Source organism: Entelurus aequoreus, linkage group LG23, assembly GCF_033978785.1.
Source record: "Entelurus aequoreus isolate RoL-2023_Sb linkage group LG23, RoL_Eaeq_v1.1, whole genome shotgun sequence".
Classification (NCBI taxonomy): domain Eukaryota; kingdom Metazoa; phylum Chordata; class Actinopteri; order Syngnathiformes; family Syngnathidae; genus Entelurus; species Entelurus aequoreus.
In genome coordinates, this window is record NC_084753.1 from 40,279,833 (window position 1) to 40,307,121 (window position 27,289).

Sequence of the window (27,289 nt, forward strand, 5' to 3'; positions counted from 1 at the left end):
GTCACCGCTGCACCACCGATATAAATACAACCCGGAAACTACTGTCAACGCGTTTAAATAACTAAAAAAAACCACAGAAAAAACAAAGAAATGTCCAACATTGTCTAGAACTGCCGTTAGTTGTGACAGAAGACACGAAGGTAAGACCAACTGGCGACTTTGTGTTCCACAGGAAACTTTGAGTGTGTTTTGGCCGCGCGTGACTTGTGCGTTGAAATATGCGAGTTAGCTTTAGCATTAGCATTGCCAACTAACGCCATGATGTCAGTTTATATCATTATTTATACTTTGCTTTGCTAACTTTGTCATTATTTCTCTTCAAATATTATTCTATGTTCGCTTCAGCTTGTCCCAGAAACACAATACTCCCCAGAAGACGCTGTGGGGTCAAGATGCTATCATATAATACACGTTATTTAACCTTAAAAGTGACATTCTCAATCACGATGTTTATTGTTACGCCCCCCTAGCAAAATGTTTGTCTCTGAATTGTTTCACTGAACGTGGTTTGTTCTTCTAAAAACTGTCCCCTGGTGTTGCTCCCAGGGCCATGCAGAGTCTGTCCCCGGTCCTCAAGCAGCAGAGCCCGCTGGAGGTCTACTGACTCCCAGGTAACATGCAGCATATTCACCCTGGATCATTGATCACCTTGAAACACTGACTCCCAGGTAACATGCAGCATATTCACCCTGGATCATTGATCACCTTGAAACACTGACTCCCAGGTAACATGCAGCATATTCACCCTGGATCATATATCACCTTGAAACACTGACTCCCAGGTAACATGCAGCATATTCACCCTGGATCATTGATCACCTTGAAACACTGACTCCCAGGTAACATGCAGCATATTCACCCTGGATCATATATCACCTTGAAACACTGACTCCCAGGTAACATGCAGCATATTCACTGTGGATCATTGATCACCTTGAAACACTGACTCCCAGGTAACATGCAGCATATTCACCCTGGATCATTGATCACCTTGAAACACTGACTCCCAGGTAACATGCAGCATATTCACCCTGGATCATATATCACCTTGAAACACTGACTCCCAGGTAACATGCAGCATATTCACCCTGGATCATATATCACCTTGAAACACTGACTCCCAGGTAACATGCAGCATATTCATATGTGGGCTCTGTACCGAGGATGTCGTTGTGGCTTGTACAGCCCTTTGAGACACTTGTGATTTAGGGCTATATAAATAAACATTGATTGATTGATATTCACCCTGGATCATTGATCACCTTGAAACACTGACTCCCAGGTAACATGCAGCATATTCACCCTGGATCATTGATCACCTTGAAACACTGACTCCCAGGTAACATGCAGCATATTCACCCTGGATCATATATCACCTTGAAACACTGACTCCCAGGTAACATGCAGCATATTCACCCTGGATCATATATCACCTTGAAACACTGACTCCCAGGTAACATGCAGCATATTCACCCTGGATCATTGATCACCTTGAAACACTGACTCCCAGGTAACATGCAGCATATTCACCCTGGATCATTGATCACCTTGAAACACTGACTCCCAGGTAACATGCAGCATATTCACCCTGGATCATTGATCACCTTGAAACACTGACTCCCAGGTAACATGCAGCATATTCACCCTGGATCATATATCACCTTGAAACACTGACTCCCAGGTAACATGCAGCATATTCACCCTGGATCATATATCACCTTGAAACACTGACTCCCAGGTAACATGCAGCATATTCACCCTGGATCATTGATCACCTTGAAACACTGACTCCCAGGTAACATGCAGCATATTCACCCTGGATCATATATCACCTTGAAACACTGACTCCCAGGTAACATGCAGCATATTCACCCTGGATCATTGATCACCTTGAAACACTGACTCCCAGGTAACATGCAGCATATTCACCCTGGATCATATATCACCTTGAAACACTGACTCCCAGGTAACATGCAGCATATTCATATGTGGGCTCTGTACCGAGGATGTCGTTGTGGCTTGTACAGCCCTTTGAGACACTTGTGATTTAGGGCTATATAAATAAACATTGATTGATTGATATTCACCCTGGATCATTGATCACCTTGAAACACTGACTCCCAGGTAACATGCAGCATATTCACCCTGGATCATTGATCACCTTGAAACACTGACTCCCAGGTAACATGCAGCATATTCACCCTGGATCATATATCACCTTGAAACACTGACTCCCAGGTAACATGCAGCATATTCACCCTGGATCATTGATCACCTTGAAACACTGACTCCCAGGTAACATGCAGCATATTCACCCTGGATCATTGATCACCTTGAAACACACCGACTCTTAAAGTCCACCTTACACCTTGGTGGTCAGCACACTTTCACTTGGCACTGACTCACGGCTTGAGGGAGTTTACGGACTCGCGTGGTTAAGGGAGACTCGCGTTTCGCTGACTTGCAGGTTGAGGAGGACTCGGGTTTCACGGACTCGCGAGTTGAAGAAGACTAGTTTCACTGACTCGCGGGTTGAGGACGACTCAGGTTTCATCGACTTACGGGTTAAGGGAGACTCAAATTTGGCTGACTCACGGGTTGATGAAGACTTACTTTTCGCTGACTTGCAGGTTGAGGAGGACTCTGGTTTCACTGACTCACAGGTTGAGGGAGACTCAAATTTCACTGACTCACGGGTTGATGAAGACTCGCGTTTCGCTGACTTGCAGGTTGAGGAGGACTCTGGTTTCACGGACTCGCGAGTTGAAGAAGACTAGTTTCACTGACTCACAGGATGAAGACTAGTTTCACTGACTCACAGGTTGAAGAAGACTAGTTTGACTGACTCACAGGTTGAAGAAGACTAGATTCACTGACTCACAGGTTGAAGACTAGTTTCACTGACTCACAGGTTGAAGAAGACTAGTTTTACTGACTCACAGGTTGAAGAAGACTAGATTCACTGACTCACAGGTTGAAGAAGACTAGTTTGACTGACTCACAGGTTGAAGAAGACTAGATTCACTGACTCACAGGTTGAAGACTAGATTCACTGACTCACAGGTTGAAGAAGACTAGTTTGACTGACTCACAGGTTGAAGAAGACTAGATTCACTGACTCACAGGTTGAAGAAGACTAGTTTGACTGACTCAGAGGTTGAAGAAGACTGGTTTGACTGACTCACAGGTTGAAGAAGACTAATTTGACTGACTCACAGGTTGAAGAAGACTAGATTCACTGACTCACAGGTTGAAGAAGACTAGATTCACTGACTCACAGGTTGAAGACTAGTTTCACTGACTCACAGGTTGAAGAAGACTAGATTCACTGACTCACAGGTTGAAGAAGACTAGTTTGACTGACTCACAGGTTGAAGACTATTTTCACTGACTCACAGGTTGAAGAAGACTAGATTCACTGACTTACAGGTTGAAGACTAGTTTCACTGACTCACAGGTTGAAGACTAGTTTCACTGACTCACAGGTTGAAGAAGACTAGATTCACTGACTCACAGGTTGAAGAAGACTAGTTTCACTGACTCACAGGTTGAAGACTAGTTTCACTGACTCACAGGTTGAAGAAGACTAGTTTGACTGACTCACAGGTTGAAGACTAGTTTGACTGACTCACAGGTTGAAGAAGACTAGATCCACTGACCCACAGGTTGAAGAAGACTAGATCCACTGACTCACAGGTTGAAGACTAGTTTCACTGACTCACAGGTTGAAGAAGACTAGTTTGACTGACTCACAGGTTGAAGACTAGTTTGACTGACTCACAGGTTGAAGAAGACTAGATCCACTGACTCACAGGTTGAAGACTAGTTTCACTGACTCACAGGTTGAAGACTAGTTTCACTGACTCACAGGTTGAAGAAGACTAGTTTGACTGACTCACAGGTTGAAGAAGACTAGATTCACTGACTCACAGGTTGAAGACTAGTTTGACTGACTCACAGGTTGAAGAAGACTAGATTCACTGACTCACAGGTTGAAGAAGACTAGTTTGACTGACTCACAGGTTGAAGACTAGTTTCACTGACTCACAGGTTGAAGAAGACTAGATTTACTGACTCACAGGTTGAGGAAGACTAGTTTGACTGACTCACAGGTTGAAGAAGACTAGATTCACTGACTCACAGGTTGAAGAAGACTGGTTTGACTGACTCACAGGTTGAAGAAGACTAGATTCACTGACTCACAGGTTGAAGACGACTAGTTTGACTGACTCACAGGTTGAAGAAGACTAGATTCACTGACTCATGGGTTGAAGACTAGTCTCACTGACTCACAGGTTGAAGAAGTCTAGTTTCACTGACTCAGGGGTTAAGGGAGACTCGCGTTTTACTGGCTTGCGGGTTAAAGAAGACTAGTTTCACTAAGTCATGGGTTAAGGGAGACTCGAGTTTCACTGACTTGCGGGTTGAGGAGGACTCAAAGCCGGTCCATGAAAATAATGCCTACATTAAACCGGTCCGTAGTGCAAAAAAGGTTGGGGATCACTGCTCTAGACCAGTGGTCCCCAACCTTTTTAGAGCCAAGGCACATTTTTTGCGTTGAACAAACACGGAGGCACACCACCAGCAGAAGTCATTAAAAAACGAAACTCAGTTGACAGTAAAAAGTCGTTGTCGCAATTGTTGGATATGACTTTAAAGCATAACCAAGCATGCATCACTATAGCTCTTGTCTCAAAGTAGGTGTACTGTCACATCACACCCTGACTTAGTTGGACTTTTTTGCTGTTTTCCTGTGTGTAGTGTTTTAGTTCTTCTTCTTTTACTCTTTTAGTGGCTTTTTCTCTTATTTTGGTATTTTCCTGCAGCAGTTTCATGTCTTCCTTTGAGAGATATTTCCCGCATCTACTTTGTTTTAGCAGTCAAGAATATTTCAGTTGTTTTTATCCTTCTTTGTGGGGACATTGTTGATTGTCATGTCATGTTCGGATGTGCTTTGTGGACGCCGTCTTTGCTCCACAGTAAGTCTTTGCTGTCGTCCAGCATTCTGTTTTTGTTTACTTTGTAGCCAGTTCAGTTTTAGTTTGGTTCTGCATAGCCTTCCCTAAGCTTCAATGCCTTTTCTTAGGGGCACTCACCTTTTGTTGATTTCTGGTTTAAGCATTAGACACCTTTTTACCTGCACCCTGCCTCCCGCTGTTTCCGACATCTACAAAGCAATTAGCTACCTGCTGCCACCTACTGATATGGAAGAGTATTACACGGTTACTCTGCCGAGCTCTAGACCGCACCGACACTCCACAACAACACATCATTTGCAGACTATAATTACTGGTTTTTAACCCAAATAGGTAAAGTTAGGCACCTGGGGATAGGCTCCTCCCACCTCCTAAGACATGCACCTGGGGGTAGGCTCCTCCCACCTCCTAAGACATGCACCTGGGGGTAGGTTGATTGGCAACACTAAATGGTCCCTAGTGTGTGAATGTTGTCTGTCTGTGTTGGCCCTGCGATGAGGTGGCGACTTGTCCAGGGTGTGCCCCGCCTTCCGCCCGAATGCAGCTGAGATAGGCTCCAGTACCTCCCGCGACCCCAAAAGGGACAAGCGGTAGATAATGGATGGATACACCAGACTGTATCTCACGGCACTGCTCTAGAAGCTTGATGCCTTTCCTTCCTGTGTCCAATGAAGATGTTCTGGTCTTTCAGGTTTGCACCTCCCAGTCTGCCAGAGACCACTTGGCCATGTCTCGCCAGCTGGCCGCCATCATCACCACGCTCCTCGGGGCCACCTTTGGCGGTCTGCTCCTGTGGCGAGCGTACGGCACCAGGCGGAAGAGGCTCCCTTCCATTCAGAGGGTGGCTGACTCCGCGCCTCCTGCCTGCGCCGACGTGCCGCCCGCGGAAGACCATGGCGACCGGCACGCCTCGCCGGGGGAGCCGACGGCCTCGGAGTGTCCGGCGGCCTCCCCCGTGAGTTCGGAGCAGCTGCGGGGGCTGAAACTGGCGCTGGTGAGCTCCCAGGAGGAATGGCAGAAGATGTGGCCGCTGATACAAAAGGACCTGGTGCTGTTCCCCGTGCTGGGACTGGACTGTGAATGGGTAAAGCCCGAGGATGCTTCCAAGTCCCTGGGAAAGTTTGCAATGGACTTCTTCTTTTGTTCAGGTGTCAATGGAGGGCCGCCCCTCGGTGGTGTCCCTGCTCCAGCTGGCCTCCTGCTCCGGTCTGTGCGTGCTCGTGCGGCTCCTGGTGTTCCGTGACGGGCAGCGGTCCTTCCCGCCCGGTTTGGTGGAGGTGCTCCGCGACCCGCACGTCCTGAAGGCCGGCGTGGGCTGCTACGAAGACGGGAAGCGGCTGACGCGCGACTACGGCCTCTCGCTGAACTGCACGGTGGACCTTCGCTACCTCGCCTTGAGACAAAAGTGCGTCTGTCACCGTGTACTCGTCTGTCCGCTCGCTAAAAAGCCTTCAATGTGTCCTCCAGGCAGGCGTCCATCAGTAACGGACTGAGCCTGAAGTCGCTGGCGGCCGACGTGTTGAACGTCTCTCTGGACAAATCGCTGCAGCTGCGATGTAGCGACTGGGAGGCAGACCAACTGACTCCGGAGCAGGTACGTGTTTCTGTCCCCTCCTCCGTTGTGACCGTCGAAAGACTTTCCAGTCTGGGGGTTATGAGGACCTCCAATCTGTCCGGCACACTGAGGTGAACATCCACTAGGGGGAGCCATGGACCTCATGTTGTGCAGCTTACACTATATTGCCAAAAGTATTTGGCCACCTGCCTTGACTCACATATGAACTAGAAGTGCCATCCCTTGGAATTGTCCAAAATATTTTGGTATCCCGGAGCATTCAAAGTTCCTTTCACTGGAACTAAGGGGCCAAGCCCAACTCCTGAATAACCAACCCCACACCATAATTCCTCCTCCACCAAATTTCACACTCGGCACAATGCAGTCCAAAATGTAGCGTTCTCCTGGCAACCTCCAAACCCAGCCTGGTCCGTCAGTCCAGAGAAGTCATCGCCACTGCTCTAGAGTCCAGTGGTGACGTGCTTTACACCAGTGGTCCCCAACCACCGGGCCGCGGACCGGTACCGATTGGTACCGGGCCGCACAAGAAATTAAAAACTTTTTTTTTTTTTTTTTTTTTTTTTAATGAAATCAACATAAAAATCACAATATATACATTATATATCAATATAGATCAATACAGTCTGCAGGGATACAGTCCGTAAGCACACATGATTGTATTTATGTAGAAAAAGAAAAAAAAAGTTTTTTTTTTTTTTTTTTTTTTTTTAAATACAACCCCCCCCCGGCCCGTGGGACAAATTTTCAAGCGTTGACCGGTCCGCAGCTACAAAAAGGTTGGGGACCACTGCTTTACACCACTGCATCCCACCCTTTGCATTGGACTCTGAGATGTACGGCTTAGATCAGACCTGGGCATTCTGCGGCCCGCGGGCCGCATCCGGCCCTTTGTGCGTCCCTGTCCGGCCCGCGTGAGGCCAATTATAAATTACAAAATAAATTTTAAAAAGTATCTATGTCGAGTGTGCAATACGACGGTGCTGCTTTTGTTTTGAAAATCGTTATTTGTATTACTTCCGTGTAGACGTATGCGTGTGCGTGATTGTGAGTGAATGTGAACAACTGCAATTACAAAATAAAGTTGAAAAAACATCTATGTCGTGCGCGCAATACAACTGTGCTGCTTTTATTTTGAAAAGTATTATTTATGGGCGTGTGTCCGTGTGTAACCTGCGAGTGAAGGTGCACATGCAGCGACAAGTGATGCACGGTTTACACCCGAGACGCTAAAAAGAGAAAAGTTGATGAGGAATGGCGTGTTTTCAACAAGACATGGACTGCCTAGCAACGTCCCCTCACCTAAGGTGCGTGCCTGCGCATTTGCGCACTGCTCAAGCGTCTGCTGCGCGCAGCAAGTATATGCCGCGCACCAAATCAAATCCCATCTGAATTCTAAACAAAATAAACATATTTATTCTATGTAATTTTGCAATGCAACTCTGAGTGACAGTGACAACAAGCGGCCCTAACGGTGTTCGTCAACACCGTTCAATTGAACACCGTTCAATTATTGTAACGTCTATCGAGATGCTTCGAGGACAGGAATTATATCGATCACTTTATTGAGCAAAACTGTTTATATTCGGACATAACCACACCAAAAACATGAGTAAAACACTTCTATCTTGAAAAACTAGTCATTTTCTGCCGTACAAACCAGGCCAAAACCAACTTGTCATCTGTCACCAACACGCATAGCACTAAACCACTGGTGCGTTTATGGCCACACAAAAAGTCGGACAACTCAAACACCACACAAAGTTACAGTATGACTCCTCAGTCATACGTGTGCTTATTTTACTGTCATTTATTATTAATGTTAATTTATTTATATTAGTCATGGAATGCTGTTACACACACTATGTTGAAGTATTACTATTATTATTAATTATTATTATTATTATTATTATTTATCTTACGGTATATATCAAAAATAATATTGAGCGAAATGTAATTGAAATATTGTCGATGTGGCCCTCCAGCAGTGCTCGGGTAGCTCATGCGGCCCCCGGTAAAAATTAATTGCCCACCCCTGGCTTAGATGCAGCTGCCCGGCCATGGAAAGCCATTCCATGAAGCTCTCTGCGTACTGTATGTGGGCTAATTGGAAGGTCACATTAAGTCTGGAGCTCTGTAGCAACTGTAGCACGATGCGCTCCAGCATCCGCTGACCCCTCTGTCTTATTACGTGGCCTACCACTTGGTGGCTGAGTTGCTGTTGTTCCCAAACTCTTCACTTTTCTTATAATAAAGTTGACTTTGGAATATTTAGGAGAGAGGAAATTTCACGACTGGATTCGTTGCACAGGTGGCATCCTTATGACAGTTCCACGCTGGAAATCACTGAAAGCGGCCCATTCTTTCACACGTTTGTAGGAACAGTCTCCATGCCTAAGTGCTGGATTTGATACACCGGGCCAAGTGATTAGGACACCTGATTCTCATCATTTGGACGGGTGGCCAAATACTTTTGGCTAGGGATGTCCGATAATATCGGCCTGCCGATATTATCGGCCGATAAATGCGTTAAAATGTAATATCGGGAATTATCTGTATCGTTTTTTTTTATTATCTGTATCGTTTTTTGTTTTTTTTTATTATTAAATCAACATAAAAAACACAAGATACACTTACAATTAGTGCACCAACCCAAAAAACCTCCCTCCCCCCATTTCTTTCTGTTATCAATATTCTGGTTCCTACATTATATATCAATATATATCAATACAGTCTGCAAGGGATACAGTCCGTAAGCACACATGATTGTGCGTGCTGCTGCTCCACTAATAGTACTAACCTTTAACAGTTAATTTTACTAATTTTCATTAATTACTAGTTTCTATGTAACTGTTTTTATATTGTTTTACTTTCTTTTTTATTCAAGAAAATGTTTTTAATTTATTTATCTTATTTTATTTTATAATTTTTTTTTAAAAGTACCTTATCTTCACCATACCTGGTTGTCCAAATTAGACATAATAATGTGTTAATTCCACGACTGCATATATCGGTTGATATCGGTATCGGTTGATATCGGTATCGATAATTAAAGAGTTGGGCAATATCGGAATATCGGCAAAAAGCCATTATCGGACATCCCTACTAATAAGTACTGTGGTACTCATGAATGAAAAACGGTACTACTGCCTCTACCCGTCGTGGCATTGCTGGTAATATGAGCAGAGGAGCATGTTCTGCAGCGCACACGCACGGAGCACTTGCAAGCAGACAGTGTGTAGACAGCTAAGGGAGAATGGACTCATTTTGGCTTAGAAACTAACGATAAAGGTGAAGTTATAACACTGGAACGCTGATCTGTATGTGTTAATTTGAAACATGACTAGCTAGCTAGTGGCTAACCTACCTACCTCGTGTTCTAGTTACTCCGAAATCACTAATCTTTGCCTCCATGGCGACAAATAAAGTAGCATTATCACTGCAGGACGAGGAATAGCTATACATGCTTCACTACACACCGTAGGAGGATACGATAGCTCACCCCTGAATGTAAACAAATGCCATGGGTGGATCTACACAGACCACTGTAACGATACCAAGTACAGTCGACACTACAATGATTACAATTTTTAATATCACAAACTCTTTTGTCATTTTTTTTGACATCATGGAACTGTGCAGTATATGGTGTGACATCATGGAACTGTGCAGTATATTGTGTGATATCATGGAACTAGCCAGCCTGTGTAGTATATTGTGTGACATCATGGAACTGTGCAGTATATTGTGTGACATCATTGAACTGTGCAGTATATTGTGTGACATCATGGAACTGTGCAGTATATTGTGTGACATCATTGAACTGTGCAGTATATTGTGTGACATCATGGAACTGTGCAGTATATTGTGTGACATCATGGAACTGTGCAGTATATTGTGTGACATCATGGAACTAGCCAGCCTGTGTAGTATATGGTGTGACATCATGGAACTGTGCAGTATATTGTGTGACATCATGGAACTGTGCAGTATATTGTGTGACATCATGGAACTGTGCAGTATATGGTGTGACATCATGGAACTGTGCAGTATATGGTGTGACATCATGGAACTGTGCAGTATATGGTGTGACATCATGGAACTGTGCAGTATATGGTGTGACATCATGGAACTGTGCAGTATATTGTGTGACATCATGGAACTAGCCAGCCTGTGTAGTATATGGTGTGACATCATGGAACTGTGCAGTATATGGTGTGACATCATGGAACTGTGCAGTATATGGTGTGACATCATGGAACTGTGCAGTATATGGTGTGACATCATGGAACTGTGCAGTATATGGTGTGACATCATGGAACTGTGCAGTATATTGTGTGACATCATGGAACTGTGCAGTATATGGTGTGACATCATGAAACTGTGCAGTATATTGTGTGACATCATGGAACTGTGCAGTATATGGTGTGACATCATGGAACTGTGCAGTATATTGTGTGACATCATGGAACTGTGCAGTATATTGTGTGGCATCATGGAACTGTGCAGTATATTGTGTGACATCATGGAACTGTGCAGTATATGGTGTGACATCATGGAACTGTGCAGTATATGGTGTGACATCATGGAACTGTGCAGTATATTGTGTGACATCATGGAACTGTGCAGTATATGGTGTGACATCATGGAACTGTGCAGTATATGGTGTGACATCATGGAACTGTGCAGTATATTGTGTGACATCATGGAACTGTGCAGTATATTGTGTGACATCATGGAACTGTGCAGTATATTGTGTGACATCATGGAACTGTGTAGTACAGGGGTCGGCAACCCAAAATGTTGAAAGAGCCATATTGGACCAAAAAAAAAAAAAAAAAATCTGTCTGGAGCCGCAACAAATTAAAAGCCATATTACATACAGATAGTGTGTCATGAGATATAAATTGAATTAAGAGGACTTAAAGGAAGCTAAATGAGCTCAAATATAGCTACAAATGAGGCATAATGCTGCAATATGTACATATAGCTAGCCTAAATAGCATGTTAGCATCGATTAGCTCGCAGTCATGCAGTGACCAAATATGTCAGATTAGCACTCCACACAAGTCAATAACATCAACAAAACTCACCTTTGTGCATTCATGCACAACGTTAAAAGTGTGGTGGACAAAATGAGACAGAAAAAGAAGTGGCATAAAACACGTCCCAGAAAGTCGGCGAAAGTTATACATGTAAACAAACTACGGTGAGTTCAAGGACCGCCAAAATTAGTAGGACAAAACTGCGCTCGCCAAATACTCGAATCAGTGAAGCTGAAGCATGTTTAATATAAACAGTGTGCTTTATAACAAAAACTTTTTTTTTTTCCTCATCTTTTTCCATTTTTCATACATTTTTAAAAAAGCTCCAGAGAGCCACTAGGGCGGCGCTAAAGAGCCACATGCGGCTCTAGAGCCGCGGGTTGCCGACCCCTGGTGTAGTATATTGTGTGACATCATGGAACTTTCCAATAGTCCAAAATCCTCCTTCAGGTGTCCTATGCAGCCAGGGACGCCCAAGTCTCCATCGCCCTCTTCCTGTCCCTCCTGGGCCTCCTCGCCCAAGCCGGCGGGAGCTCCTACGTGGAGCTGGCCGCCCGCTGCCAGGGGCTGCTGGACGTGCCATTCAGGGGCCGACGTGGCGGAGACGATGACGACGGCGAGAGGCGGCGGCGGAATCGCTCGTTGAAAAGCCCAGAGTCTGGAGATCAGCAAGTCCCAGACCCCAGGAAAAACAATAAGAGAAAGCCGCTGGGCGTGGGTTACTCTGCCAGGTGAGGGTTGGACTAGCTGGTCTTGGCGGGCTGACTTCCATCTGACCTGACCACCCCTGTTCTTCTTCCAGGAGGTCTCCGCTCTACGACAACTGCTTCCTGCACGCCCCCGACGGCCAGCCTCTGTGCACGTGTGACAAGAAGAAGGCCAAGTGGTACCTGGACAAAGGAATAGGAGGTACATGCTAACTTAGCATGGGTGTGCAAACAAATGTTTGATGGACTCTTGCTTCAGTTCTCCAGAGTGAAGATCCATTCGTGGTCCGGCTTCTCTTCGAGCCTTCCGGACGTCCGGACTCCCAGCAGGACTACTACCTCACGGCCAAGGAGAACCTCTGCGTGGTCTGCGGCAAAGCAGACTCCTACATCCGGTCAGTACCCCCCCAGATATACCCACCCGCACCACTGACATGGGCCGGTATAGCTCGGTTGGTGTAGCACACTTCACCCCCCCTGCTCCCAGCGCCACCCACACTGCTTTAAATGAACCACTGTGGAACCTGAGCTTTCTGCTCCGCCGCTCCCAGTCTGTGGAACGCTCTCCCTGACCACCTGAGGGCACCACAGACGGTGGATGCTTTTAAAAAAGGCTTAAAAACCCTTCTTTTTAAAAAAAAACCTTTTTTTAGATGTATGCAGAGTTTTAGCTATTTGGCTGTTCTAGTTTTTATTTTTATAAACATTTTTTAATACACTGTGGCACTTTGAGGTTGTTTACTCGATGTAAAGTGCTTTTTACAAATAAAATCTATTATTATTATTATTAAAAACGCTTTGAGTCACTAGAGAAAAGCGCTATATAAATATAATTCATTTCACTTTCTGGAAGAGTTAAATCCCATTAAAAGCGTCTAAAAGCAGCTTCCAAGACGCTGTCCCTCACCACCGTGGCACAAAATGTTGCTTCCAAGTAGCATTATCACTGGAGGATGAGAGGGAAACGGAATGGCGAAGCATGCTAGCAGGACGACTAAAGGAGCGAACGGCTAAAGCTTCAATGTTAAGTAAAGGTGATGAACACTAACAGGGTTTCCCCCTCAAATACCTGGGGATTACACAATATGACATCACATTTGATATGATGCACATATTCTTTAAAAAGGCCAAATAAATGTGTAATTTTTTTCTATTAAAATATTTTCTTATTTTCCGTAAAAAGTTGCATAAATTTCCGTAAAATTTTACAGAAAATAATTTTTTTTTTAATGGAGAATAAGGTACATTTTATGAAAAATAATGGCCATTTTCTACGCAAAATAAGGGTCATTTTTATGGAAAATAAAAAATGTTTTACGGAACATAAACATTTTTGCAGAAAATGAACGGAAATGTCTCTGAAAATAAGGAACATTTTTATATAAAATAAGGGACATTTTACGGAAGATAAGGACAATTTAGTGGAAAATAAGGTACATTTTTACGCAAAATAAGCGACATTTTGTGGAAAATAAGGTACATTTTTTACACAAAATAAGGGACATCTTAATGGTAAGTAAGAGGCATTTTAGGGAAATAAGGACAATTTTTAAGGAAAATAAGATACATTTTTACTAAAAATGAGCATTTTATGGAAAATAATGGAAATTTTCTCGCAAAATAATTGACATTTTTATGAGCCACACCTTTCTGTAACCTGACCAGCTAAGAATAAAATGTTTTTTTTTATGAACAATAACGAACATTTTCGCGGAAAATTGGTCTTGTATAGAAAATTAAGGGGATTTTACGAGAAATAAGAACCTTTTTAACAGAAAATAGGGGACATTTTTAAACATTTTTTATTTTCAGTAAAAAAAAATATCCCTATTTTTTTATATTAAAATATTTTCTTATTTTCCGTAAAATGTTGCATAAATTTCCGTAAAATTTTACAGAAAATAAAACATTTTTATGGAGAATAAGGTACATTTTATGAAAAATAATGGCCATTTTCTACGCAAAATAAGGGTAATTTTTATGGAAAATAAAAAATGTTTTACGGAACATAAACATTTTTGCAGAAAATAAACGTCTCTGAAAATAAGGAACATTTTTATATAAAATAAGGGACATTTTATTTAAGATAAGGACAATTTAGTGGAAAATAAGGTACATTTTTAAGCAAAATAAGCGACATTTTGTGGAAAATAAGGGACATTTTTTACGCAAAATAAGGGACATCTTAATGATAAGTAAGAGGCATTTTAGGGAAATAAGGACAATTTTTAAGGAAAATAAGATACATTTTTAGTAAAAATGAGCATTTTATGGAACATAATGGAAATTTTCTCGCAAAATAATTGACATTTTTATGAGCCACACCTTTCTGTAACCTGACCAGCTAAGAATTAAAAAAATTTTTTTATGAACAATAACGAATATTTTCGCGGAAAATTAGTCTTGTATAGAAAAGTAAGGGGATTTTACGAGAAATAAGAACCTTTTTAACAGAAAATAGGGGACATTTTAAAAAAATATATTTGCTGTTAAAATGCCCCTTGTTTGTCAAAATGTTCATTATTTTCAGTAAAAAAAAAATCCCTATATTTTCTATTAAAATATTTTCTTATTTTCCGTAAAAAGTTGCATAAATTTCCGTAAAATTTTACAGAAAATAAAACATTTTTATGGAGAATAAGGTACATTTTATGAAACATAATGGCCATTTTCTACGCAAAATAAGGGTCATTTTTATGGAAAATAAAAAATGTTTTACGGAACATAAACATTTTTGCAGAAAATAAACGGAAATGTCTCTGAAAATAAGGAACATTTTTATATAAAATAAGGGACATTTTATTTAAGATAAGGACAATTTAGTGGAAAATAAGGTACATTTTTAAGCAAAATAAGCGACATTTTGTGGAAAATAAGGGAAATTTTTTACGCAAAATAAGGGACAATTTAGTGGAAAATAAGGTACATTTTTAAGCAAAATAAGGGACATCTTAATGATAAGTAAGAGGCATTTTAGGGAAATAAGGACAATTTTTAAGGAAAATAAGATACATTTTTACTAAAAATGAGGGACATTTTATGGAAAATAATGGAAATTTTCTCGCAAAATAATTGACATTTTTATGGGCCACACCTTTCTGTAACCTGACCAGCTAAGAATAAAATGGTTTTTTTTATGAACAATAACGAACATTTTCGCGGAAAATTAGTCTTGTATAGAAAAGTAAGGGGATTTTACGAGAAATAAGAACCTTTTTAACAGCAAATAGGGGACATTTTTAAACATTTTTTATTTTCAGTAAAAAAAAATCCCTATTTTTTTTAATTAAAATATTTTCTTATTTTCCGTAAAAAGTTGCATAAATTTCCGTAAAATTTTACAGAAAATAAAACATTTTTATGGAGAATAAGGTACATGTTATGAAAAATAATGGCCATTTTCTACGCAAAATATGGGTCATTTTTATGGAAAATAAAAAATGTTTTACGGAACATAAACATTTTTGCAGAAAATAAACGGAAATGTCTCTGAAAATAAGGAACATTTTTATATAAAATAAGGGACATTTTACGGAAGATAAGGACAATTTAGTGGAAAATAAGGTAAATTTTTAAGCAAAATAAGCGACATTTTGTGGAAAATAAGGGACATTTTTTATGCAAAATAAGGGACATCTTAATGATAAGTAAGAGGCATTTTAGGGAAATAAGGACAATTTTTAAGGAAAATAAGATACATTTTTACTAAAAATGAGCATTTTATGGAAAATAATGGAAATTTTCTCACAAAATAATTGACATTTTTATGAGCCACACCTTTCTGTAACCTGACCAGCTAAGAATAAAATGTTTTTTTTTATGAACAATAACAAACATTTTCGCGGAAAATTAGTCTTGTATAGAAAAGTAAGGGGATTTTACGAGAAATAAGAACCTTTTTAACAGAAAATAGGGGACGTTTTTAAACATGTTTTATTTTCAGTAAAAAAAAAATCCCTATTTTTTATGTTAAAATATTTTCTTATTTTCCGTAAAAAGTTGCATAAATGTCCGTAAAATTTTACTTAAAATAAAACATTTTTATGGAGAATAAGGTACATTTTATGAAAAATAATGGCCGTTTTCTACGCAAAATAAGGGTCATTTTTATGGAAAATAAAAAATGTTTTACGGAACAAACATTTTTGCAGAAAATAAACGGAAATGTCTCTGAAAATAAGGAACATTTTTATATAAAATAAGGGACATTTTACGGAAGATAAGGACTATTTAGTGGAAAATAAGGTACATTTTTACGCAAAATAAGCGACGTTTTGTGGAAAATAAGGGACATTTTTTACGCAAAATAAGGGACATCTTAATGATAAGTAAGAGGCATTTTAGGGAAATAAGGACAATTTTTAAGGAAAATAAGATACATTTTTACTAAAAATGAGGGACATTTTATGGAAAATAATGGAAATTTTCTCGCAAAATAATTGACATTTTTGAGCTACACCTTTCTGTAAGAAAAAAAAGAAGCTAAGAATAAAAAAAAAAATTTTGTAATGAACAATAATGAACATTTTCACTGGAAATTAGAGAGACTTGTATAGAAAAGAAAGGGGATTTTAAGAGAAATAAGAACCTTTTTAACAGAAAATAAGGGACATTTAAAAATATATATATATTTTCTGTTAAAATGCCCCTTATTATGTTGTAAAAATTGTCATTATTTTCAAAATCCCTATATTTTCTATAAATGTTTTCTTATTTTCCGTAAAAAATTGCCTAAATTTCCGTAAAATTTAAAAAAAAAACATTTCCATGGAGAATCAGGTACATTTTATGAAAAATAATGGCCATTTTCTACGCAAAATAAGGGTCATTTTTATGAAAAATCTAAAATGTTTTACGGCACATAAACATTTTTACAGAAAATAAACGGAAATTTATCTGAAAATAAGGAACATTTTTATATAAAATAAGGGACATTTTACGGAAGATAAGGACAATTTACGCAAAATAAGCGACGTTTTGTGGAAAATAAGGGACATTTTTTACGCAAAATAAGGGACATCTTAATGGTAAGTAAGAGGCATTTTAGGGAAATACGGACAATTTTTAAGGAAAATAAGATATATTTTAACTAAAAATGAGGGACATTTTATGGAAAATAATGGAAATTTTCTCGCAAAATAATTGACATTTTTGAGCTACACCTGTGAGAGAAAAAAAGAAGCTAAGAATAAAAAAAAAAATGTAATGAACAATAATGAACATTTTCGCTGAAAATTAGAGAAACTTGTATAGAAGAGTAAGGGGATTTTAAGAGAAATAAGAACCTTTTTAACAGAAAATAAGGGACATTTAAAAATATATATTTTCTGTTTAAATGACCCTTATTATGTTGTAAAAATTGTCATTATTTTCAAAATCCCTATATTTTCTATAAAATGTTTTCTTATTTTCCGTAAAAAGTTGCCTAAATTTCCGTAAAATTTTACAGAAAATAAAAAAACATTTCCATGGAGAATCAGGTACATTTTATGAAAAATAATGGCCATTTCTATGCAAAATAAGGGTCGTTTTTATGAAAAATCAAAAATGTTTTACGGCACATAAACATTTTTACAGAAAATAAACGGAAATGTCTCTAGTATTTTACTCCAACTCTGTTGAGAGTTGTGTTTTTTTTTTTTCTAGAGATTTCTCCAATCCTTTTACTCCTTTTCTTTCTGGCAACAAAACTAGCATTTATTTCTGGTGCTATTGCAGACTGTACTGGCGTTTAGTGGCGCTACTTCTAGAGTTTTAAACTATATGTATCCATTCAAACTGTAAGTACGTGCTGATGTGAGTGTGTATGTTATTGTGTTATGATGGTTATTTTTCCCACGGTCTGTGAACACATCGTGTCGGCAGAGAATCGAGAAGGGTTGTGTGTCTTGGCGTGAAACACGCAGGCAGTCGTGTGTACGCAGAGGAAATACTCTGCCCGGTTTTAGCATAAAATTGGCAATAAAAGATAACTAGCGCGTCAGACTTTGTCTTCTTCTAGACCAGACCTGGGCAAATTAAGGCCCGGGGGCCACATGCGGCCCGTTGAGCTTTTCAATCTGGCCCGCCGGACATTCCCAAATAATTTTTTTAGATGTTTAAGATGGAAAGTGTAGCCGCCATTATGATGTGCACTCATGTTTTCTAACGACCGGAAGTCTTCAACTATACTAAGTAGGGATGTCCGATAATGGCTTTTTGCCGATATCCGATATTGTCCAACTCTTTAATTACCGATACCGATATCAACCGATATATGCAGTCGTGGAATTAACACATTATTATGCCTAATTTGGACAACCAGGTATGGTGAAGATAAGGTACTTTTTTTAAAAATTAGTAAAATAAGATAAATAAATTAAAAACATTTTCTTGAATAAAAAAGAAAGTACAACAATATAAAAACAGTTACATACAAACTAGTAATGAATGAAAATGAGTAAAATTAACTGTTAAAGGTTAGTACTATTAGTGGAGCAGCAGCACGCACAATCATGTGTGCTTACGGACTGTATCCCTTGCAGACTGTAGTGATATATATTGATATATAATGTAGGAACCAGAATATTGATAACAGAAAGAAATGGGGGGAGGGAGGTTTTTTGGGTTGGTGCACTAATTGTAAGTGTATCTTGTGTTTTTTATGTTGATTTAATAAAAATTTAAAAAAACGATACCGATAATAACAGAAAGAAACAACCCTTTTGTGTGAGTGAGTGTAAATGGGGGGAGGGAGGTTTTTTGGGTTGGTGCACTAATTGTAAGTGTATCTTGTGTTTTTTATGTTGATTTAATTTGAAAAAAAAAGAACAACAAAAAAGATACAGATAATAAAAAAAACGATACCGATAATTTCAGATATTACATTTTAACGCATATATTGGCCGATATCAGACATCTCTAGTTATGATGGTTATTTTTCCCACGGTCTGTGAACACATCGTGTCGGCAGAGAATCGAGAAGGGTTGTGTGTAGAGATGCCGATATATGCATTAAAATGTAATATCGGAAATTATCGGTATCGTTTTTTTATTATCTGTATCGTTTTTTTTTTGTTTGTTTTTTATTAAATCAACATAAAAAACACAAGATACACTTACAATTAGTGCACCAACCCAAAAAACCTCCCTCCCCCATTTACACTCATTCACACAAAAGGGTTGTTTCTTTCTGTTATTAATATTCTGCTTCCTACATTATATATCAATATATATCAATACAGTCTGCAAGGGATACAGTCCGTAAGCACACATGATTGTGCGTGCTGCTGCTCCACTAATAGTACTAACCTTTAACAGTTAATTTTACAAATTTTCATTAATTACTAGTTTCTATGTAACTGTTTTTATATTGTTTTACTTTCTTTTTTATTCAAGAAAATGTTTTTAATTTATTTATCTTATTTTACCATTTTTTTTTTAAAAAGTACCTTATCTTCACCATACCTGGTTGTCCAAATCAGGCATAATAATGTGTTAATTCCACAACTGCATATATCGGTTGATATCGGTATCGGTAATTAAAGAGTTGGACAATATCGGAATATCGGATATCGGCAAAAAGCCATTATCGGACATCCCTAATACTAAGTATTTCAATGCTTGGAATCTGCGCTTATGGAAATCTAATTAGTTACTATGGTCATCTAATTAGTTACTATGGTCATCTAATTAGTTACTATGGTCATCTATTTAGTTACTATGGTCATCTAATTAGTTACTATGGTCATCTAATTAGTTACTATGGTCATCTATTTAGTTACTATGGTCATCTAATTAGTTACTATGGTCATCTAATTAGTTACTATGATCATCTATTTAGTTACTATGGTCATCTAATTAGTTACTATGGTCATCTATTTAGTTACTATGGTCATCTAATTAGTTACTATGGTCATCTAATTAGTTACTATGGTCATCTATTTAGTTACTATGGTCATCTAATTAGTTACTATGGTCATCTAATTAGTTACTATGGTCATCTATTTAGTTACTATGGTCATCTAATTAGTTACTATGGTCATCTATTTAGTTACTATGGTCATCTAATGAGTTACTATGGTCATCTACGTCACACAGGAAGCGTTTCCACAGACGTGGAAGGAGATTTTCACAACAAAGTTCTAAAGCTTAGTGATGAATAGAATAGAATAGAAAGTACTTTATTGATCCCTGGGGGGAAATTCAGCAAGTATCAGATATATGAGATTGTAGGTGAGGTTTATTTTGTACACTTCGCGTTCATATTTCACTGTTTGTTGCATTTTTGTTGCAGTTCACTGATTTGTAAAGTATGTCGATCAAAAGGGGGTGTGGCATTCATATTTTGTCAATATTCAGTGTTTTATCGTTCATAGAAAAATGTAAAATTCCATTACGTTTTTTAAGGCGGCCTGTCATAACGTTTTTAGCAGTCAATCAGACATTATTGTGAGGTTTTGTATTAGTGTTCCTATACCGGCCCCCAGACACATTTTTTTCTCTAAATGTGGCCCATCCATCCATCTTCTTCCGCTTATCCGAGGTCGGGTCGCGGGGGCAGCAGCCTAAGCAGGGAAGCCCAGACTTTCCTCTCCCCAGCCACTTCATCCAGCTCCTCCCGGGGGATCCCGAGGCGTTCCCAGGCCAGCCGGGAGACATAGTCTTCCCAACGTGTCCTGGGTCTTCCCCGTGGCCTCCTACCGGTTGGATGTGCCCTAAACACCTCCCTAGGGAGGCGTTCGGGTGGCATCCTGACCAGATGCCCGAACCAACTCATCTGGCTCCTCTCCATGTGGAGGAGCAGCGGCTTTACTTTGAGCTCCTCCCGGATGGCAGAGCTTCTCACCCTATCTCTAAGGGAGAGACCCACCACCCGGCGGAGGAAACTCATTTCGGCCGCTTGTACCCGTGATCTTGTCCTTTCGGTCATAACCCAAAGCTCATGACCATAGGTGAGGATGGGAACGTAGATCGACCGGTAAATTGAGAGCTTTGCCTTCCGGCTCAGCTCCTTCTTCACCACAACAGATCGATACAGCGTCCGCATTACTGAAGACGCCGCACCGATCCGCCTGTCGATCCCACAATCCACTCTTCCCTCACTCGTGAACAAGACTCCGAGGTACTTGAACTCCTCCACTTGGGGCAGAGTCTCCTCCGCAACCCGGAGATGGCACTCCACCCTTTTCCGGGCGAGAACCATGGACTCGGACTTGGAGGTGCTGATTCTCATCCCAGTCGCTTCACACTCTGCTGCGAACCGATCCAGCGAGAGCTGAAGATCCTGGCCGGATGAAGCCATCAGGACCACATCATCCGCAAAAAAGCAGAGACCTAATCCTGCAGCCACCAAAACCGGATCCCCTCAACGCCTTGACTGTGCCTAGAAATTCTGTCCATAAAAGTTATGGCCACTAAATGTGGCCCCCGAGTCAAAATAATTGCCCAGGTCTGTTCTAGACGCTACAACATATATTACTTTATTTTGTTTCCACATTAAAAAAACATCATTTTTAAGGTGTGGCGGCTAATATTTTGCCGTGGCGCATTGCCAAAATGAACTAGATCAGGGGTCGGCAACCTTTACCACTCAAAGAGCCATTTTGGCAAGTTTCACAAATTAAAGAAAGTAATGGGAGCCACAAAAAAAAATTTTAAATGAAAAACACCGCATAAAAAGCTTAAATGCTTTGTGCTATGTTAACCAGGGGTCTCAGACACACGCACCGGCACGCACTTTAATGTGGAAATTTGATGTTAGTGCAGCCCGCGAGTTTTGAATGAATGGCACTTGATAGCGTCATACTTGCCAACCCTCTCATTTTTCCCGGGAGACTCCCGAATATCAGAGCGTGATGACACTGCGTTTGGCGCCCTCTACAGTCTGCCCTAACAGTGTGCCTGCTCGACCACACGTAGAATGCTATTTCAGCTTGCTCACGTAAGTGACAGCAAGGCGTACTAGCTCAGCAGCCACACATCTTACACTGACGGTACCAATACCCAGAATCCCATGCAGCACTAACTCTTCCGCTCAACCAACGCACGGAGAGGGGGGGGGGGGTTGATGTGTGGGGGGATTTGGTGGTAGCGGGGGTGTATAATGTAGACCGGAAGAGTTAGGGCTGCATGGGATTCTGGGTAATGGTTGTGTTGTGTTTATGTTGTGTTACGGTGGGATGTTCTCCAGAAATGTGTTTTTCATTCTTTTTTGGTGTGGGTTCACAGTGTGGCGCATATTTGTAACGTAACAATGTTAAAGTTGTTTGATACGGCTACCGTCAGTGTAAGCTGTGTGGCTGATGAGTAAGTATGCTTTGCTGTCTCCTGTGTGTGCAAGTAATAACAACATGCAACATGTGGCTGGACTGGCACGCTGTTTGTAAATGCTATAGAGGACAATTACTGCAGTGCAATTAGGGCACGCCCTTTTATTTAGTAATTAGAGTGTAAATAGGATTATTTTTTCCCTGGGAGTTTACTAGGAGAGACACTGAGATCCATAAACCTCCTGGGGAAATCGGGGGGGTCGGCATGTATGTAGCTGAGCCGCATCAGAGTGGTCAAGGAGCCGCATGCGGCTCCGGAGCCACGGGTTGCCGACCCCTGAACTAGATTAAGGGGAAACCCTGCTGTTGCTGTCGAAACGTCGTCAGGAGGGACTTTTGCAAAGTCGGCAACCTTTCCAACAAGTGTCTCGCCATGCAGGAAGAACATCGTTCCTCACGAGTACCGGCGCCACTTCCCCTCCAAGATGAAGGACCACAACTCGCATGACATCCTGCTGCTGTGCACCAGCTGCCACGCCGCCTCCAACGTACACGACGGCTTCTTCAAGGAGCAGCTGGCCGACGAGTTCGCCGCCCCGCAGGGCTGCGAGGGGGGCGTGCGCCTCATGGAGGACGCGGACCGCCGGCGGGTGCGCTCGGCGGCCCGCGCCCTTCTCACTTCCGCCGACGGCCTGCCGGAGCAACGGCGGCAGGAGCTGCAGACGCTGGTCCGGCGCTTTTTCGCCGCGGGCGACGAGGGCGAGCCGACCGGGGAGGAGCTTCAGCGGGCCGCCGGCTTGGAGACGAGGTGAGTTCCCGCTTTCGTCTTGCAACTAGAAGCGACGTCTGACGCGATGTCGCCCGCTCAGGATCTTCAACGAGGCCTATGTGCCGCACGGCCTGAAGGTGGTGCGCGCCCACGCCGAGCACGGCCTGCGCGGCCTGATGGACCTGGAGCGGCGCTGGAGGCAGCACTTCCTCAGCGCCATGCGCCCCGAATACCTTCCCCCGCTCTGGTCCGTGCACCACAACCACGGCAAGTTCCTCCGCAAGTACGGAGAAGACCTGCCCGTCAAACTCAACTAAGAAGAGACGTACTGACCCGCGCCCCGTGACCACTGTGGAGTGGTCACCGTGGCGTGACCTGAGTGGGGGTCGGCACACTCCTCACCTGCAGCACTTTTTAGACAGAAGCCCGATTATTTATGAACCTGACGTCAAAGATTTTTTAATGAGAAAAAGCTTCATCGCACTCTTAGGTGAGGCTCACACTTTGTGAAGATGGTTGTCCTACCTTTTTTTTCCGCCCTCCCGCCTGCTTCCCCTTCCCCAAATATTGTCTGTGTCAAGGCAATAGATTTAGAATCTCCCTCAAGGGGGAGATTTGACGCCTCGCCGGCGGGAGAGCCATGCTAACGCGAGCTCGCTCCTTTTCCCGGTTCCCCTCACTAACACGCCACCCCCCGGCGGTGGCGCACTTCCCCCACAGGGTGGGACGTCTCCGAGGTCCATGTTCTAGTGGGCCTCCTAGTCCCACGAGACCCCTGGGAGGGGTGCGCTCCAAGCCCGGGGACGTGACTTTGCATCCACTGCAGATAATTTCACTTTGCGACGTCCTTCTACAACATACCCCCCCCCCAAAAAAAACGCTAGCTGGCTCGTTAGCGCGACGACACAACCTCAGAGCAGAGAAATGAAATCTTTTGTACGTTTTGTCTCCCTAAATTCTAAATGAAACCCAGAATAAAGTTTGTATTCAAAGAGAAACAAACAAGCCACGTTCTGTATTGTTTTGATTTATTTCTTACAAAATCACAGTTTGATAAATAGTCTGTAGAAAAAAAGACGGTACAAAATCGAGACAGTTGCCATCAAATGTGACTTTTTAGTGGTCGTGTACAATCTAGTTCTGCTGGGTTAAGGCCTCTAGATTTTGGCGTGAGAACAATCCGTCATCTGGCTTTCATGGCTCATGTGCAAAGAAAAAAGGTGTGGACATGCTAAACGCTAACGGTCAGTGTCGACTATGGCACGTGAGGCGGCTTCATTCTTCTTCTTCTTCTCCGGGTTTCCACTTCCAAGTCGGACGTGTTGTTCGACCAGACTTCAGGAGCCGAGCGCCGCCGAGGAGTGAAAATCACTCTGACATCTTTACTGCATGACCGAGACATTACACTCGTAAAAGTACTGCATATTCGTATCGCTCCAACAAAAACGACGATTTCACGCCAAAAGGTGATCGCGTCGTCGAGAAAACCGTTCCGTCACTTTTGAGTTTCTAACGTGTTCCCTTCTTTGCGGGTTTGTAAGATTGTCACGTTAACAAAAAAGGGGAGAAAATACATCTTCGGCTTCAGTTCGGAAATAAAAACCAAGGAACCGCCAATTAAAAATCGGTGTGTGACACGAACTCTTCCTCCAGTATTTGGTCAAATGTTTGGTGGGGCGGAATACTTGACTCACGCCACTCAGAAGTCCACCAGGTCCAGGTCTGGATCAACACCAAGGCTGTGTTCACGTTCGGTTTGGTTCAAGCCAACAAGCGTAAACCACCTCTGGTGTCCACAATGACTAAAGACCAGGTGCTTGGTTTACAGGGCATCTTTTGGTGACATTTAGATTTTTTCAATGCCTGTGGGAACGGTAAGTAAATCGGGACTGAATCCAGATGAATCGGCCGAGTGTGAACACAGCCTGAAGTGTCATCTAAACCGGAATTTCTTTCAGTCCAAGTATACAACGGATGACGAGTCATTTTGTTCCAAAGTCTTAAACAAGTTTTCTGTTTGGTCCAAGTCTCTTGTACACCACATCATAGTTTGTTTGTTTGTCTTTTAGTCCAAAAAATCTGGTCTGTATTGGGCCCAAGTCTAAAAAATCCCATTTGGTTCTCTGTCAAAGATCACTCATCCAAGTCTCTAGCTTGGTTATCAAATGACCTGGTCTAAGCAATGTGGAACTTTAAGAAACTTGTTCAAAACGTCACGAGCAAGTCCGAAATCATTTGCATCAGGTCTTGCATAAGTCCCAAGTCACTAGTTACGAGTACAAGAAGAAATCTCCCATTGATAGATTTAAGCATCCTTAAAGTCCTAGAAGAGTCAAAAGTCCTTTGGTACAAGTGCTCAGTCCTTTGGTCAAAGTATGACGGAAGTCTTATCGCATGGTTCTGTGGAACTTGTACACGGATTTAACAGAAGTCGAAAGGGACTCCCAAAGTCACTAGCAAGTTCAAACATCTTTCCGTTCTAGTACTATGTGAGGCCCAGGATTTTTTTGATCCAAGTCGTAGATGAAATAGTCAGTCATATCTCACCTGACGTAAGTGATCTAAGCAATCACAAATCCAAAGGTCCTAGGTTCAAGTCCCTAGCAGGTCATTCATCCAAAACTACACCCAGTCCTTTTTTATAGAAGTCAAGTTGTAAGTCCTAAAGTCCTACATCTCTGCAAAAAGACAAAACCAAAGCGACATCTTCTTTGCAGTCTCACCTCCGTCCTCCCCCCGGGTTCCCCAGTCATTATTGCTTACGTGTTCAAACATCCAACATTGTCCTGGTTTTTTCACAGGGACATTTCACAGAGTCCAGCCGGCAGCTTCTGAGAGGCGAGCCGGTAGTTGCTGGTATGGTCAGGGTTGTGGCGGCGTTCTTTGGCGTTTACTTGAAAAGACGCCACACAGTAACATTGGCACTCGTACAAAAAATAAATACCCTGGAAGCTTGGCACTATGGGAAAGAAATCTGATTTTTTTTTTTTAACTATTCACCAATTCTCACTGACTATTTTATCTGTATGCTGATGAAGACTGCAACTCTGTCACTAGCATGGAAACCATAGAGCTCCTATTCCTAGAGACTGTTTTTAGCTCAACGGACATCAAAATGAAGTATCTAACATGAATGGAACTACGGACGGTGCTGTTGTCTCTCAAGCACTTCCTCCACAGACTAAGGGCCGAAATGATACCCCTTGGCGCTCCTTTTAGCCCTTAGCCCTTGGTTCCCGTCTAGCAAGGGGTTTACAATCTTCCGTAAGGTTAAGAGAAAGGCTAAAGCCTACACAGCTCTTGAAACCCAATCTTTCTCGCAAGAGACCACAAGATCCAGCTTTAGCGGAAGTTTCAGGATCTGTGTGGAACTTGTTCGGGGGAAACCAAGTCAAAGGCGACCCCCTAAGATGCTGGTGATGGGTTGGTCCAATGCGGGGCCTGCGGGTGCCCTGGTGAGGGGGCTGCCCGAGGGCCCCTGCAGGCGCTGCAGCTCCAGGATGCTGTTAATGGCGCTCTGCAGGTGTTCACTGAGCACGTTGTCCTCCTGTAGGGAGGCGGGCGGCGGCACGTCCAGCCTGAGGCATTTCAACTTGGGTGCGTCCCGCGGGGGCGACTCAAAGCGGACGGCTTGCAGCATTGGAAGAGGATCTTTCATGTTGGATAGCTGGGCATGCGTGGAGTTTTCATCGCACTCCAGATGTCCGGATGATCCGTTGGTCGACTGAGGGGGGTTGGCCGCGCCACCATTGGTCAGCTGGCCCCTGTGGTCCCGCTTCAAAGAACTGTGCACAACCTCCTGCTTTATAGTGAGCCTGAGAGCCCCCCTGGAACTGGAGCGGTAGGTTTTAAGACCCGGCGGTCGGTCCGAGAGTCTGGTCCAGGCCGGGGGCGGAGACGAAGCCCCCGTAGAAGACGCTGATGCGGCCAAGGACATCATGAAGGACTCTGAAAGGAAATCGGTGTCAC

The 27,289-nt window shown here is 42.2% G+C and overlaps 2 protein-coding genes across 4 annotated transcripts in view; one reads left to right on the top strand and one right to left on the bottom strand.

The window, feature by feature from the left end:
* exd2 (exonuclease 3'-5' domain containing 2) lies at nt 1-26,215 on the top strand. The gene is made up of 10 exons (XM_062034979.1): nt 1-140; nt 547-611; nt 5,668-6,060; nt 6,125-6,381; nt 6,444-6,570; nt 12,045-12,325; nt 12,397-12,503; nt 12,561-12,696; nt 22,991-23,359; nt 23,421-26,215. Exons 3-10 carry the CDS (start codon nt 5,704-5,706, stop codon nt 23,635-23,637), a joined length of 1,851 nt encoding a protein of 616 aa, XP_061890963.1. The 5' UTR covers nt 1-140; nt 547-611; nt 5,668-5,703; the 3' UTR covers nt 23,638-26,215.
* The window catches only part of si:ch211-168d23.3 (BRD4-interacting chromatin-remodeling complex-associated protein), an 11,914-nt gene continuing 8,964 nt past the window's right edge, over nt 24,340-27,289 (bottom strand). For all 3 annotated transcript variants that reach the window (XM_062034978.1, XM_062034977.1, XM_062034976.1), the window contains exon 14: nt 24,340-27,268. In XM_062034978.1, coding sequence (XP_061890962.1) covers nt 26,712-27,268 — 557 coding nt within the window. In that variant the 3' untranslated portion in view covers nt 24,340-26,711. The remainder of the gene's footprint in view (nt 27,269-27,289) is intronic.

Excerpts from the sequence above, each read along its gene's own strand:
- exd2 (XM_062034979.1), top strand. The coding sequence starts at position 5,704 with ATGTCTCGCCAGCTGGCCGCCATCATCACCACGCTCCTCGGGGCCACC. Across the intron at positions 12,504-12,560 it reads CCTGGACAAAGGAATAGGAG|TTCTCCAGAGTGAAGATCCA; the intron begins GTACATGCTAAC and ends CTCTTGCTTCAG. Across the intron at positions 23,360-23,420 it reads GCCGCCGGCTTGGAGACGAG|GATCTTCAACGAGGCCTATG; the intron begins GTGAGTTCCCGC and ends TCGCCCGCTCAG.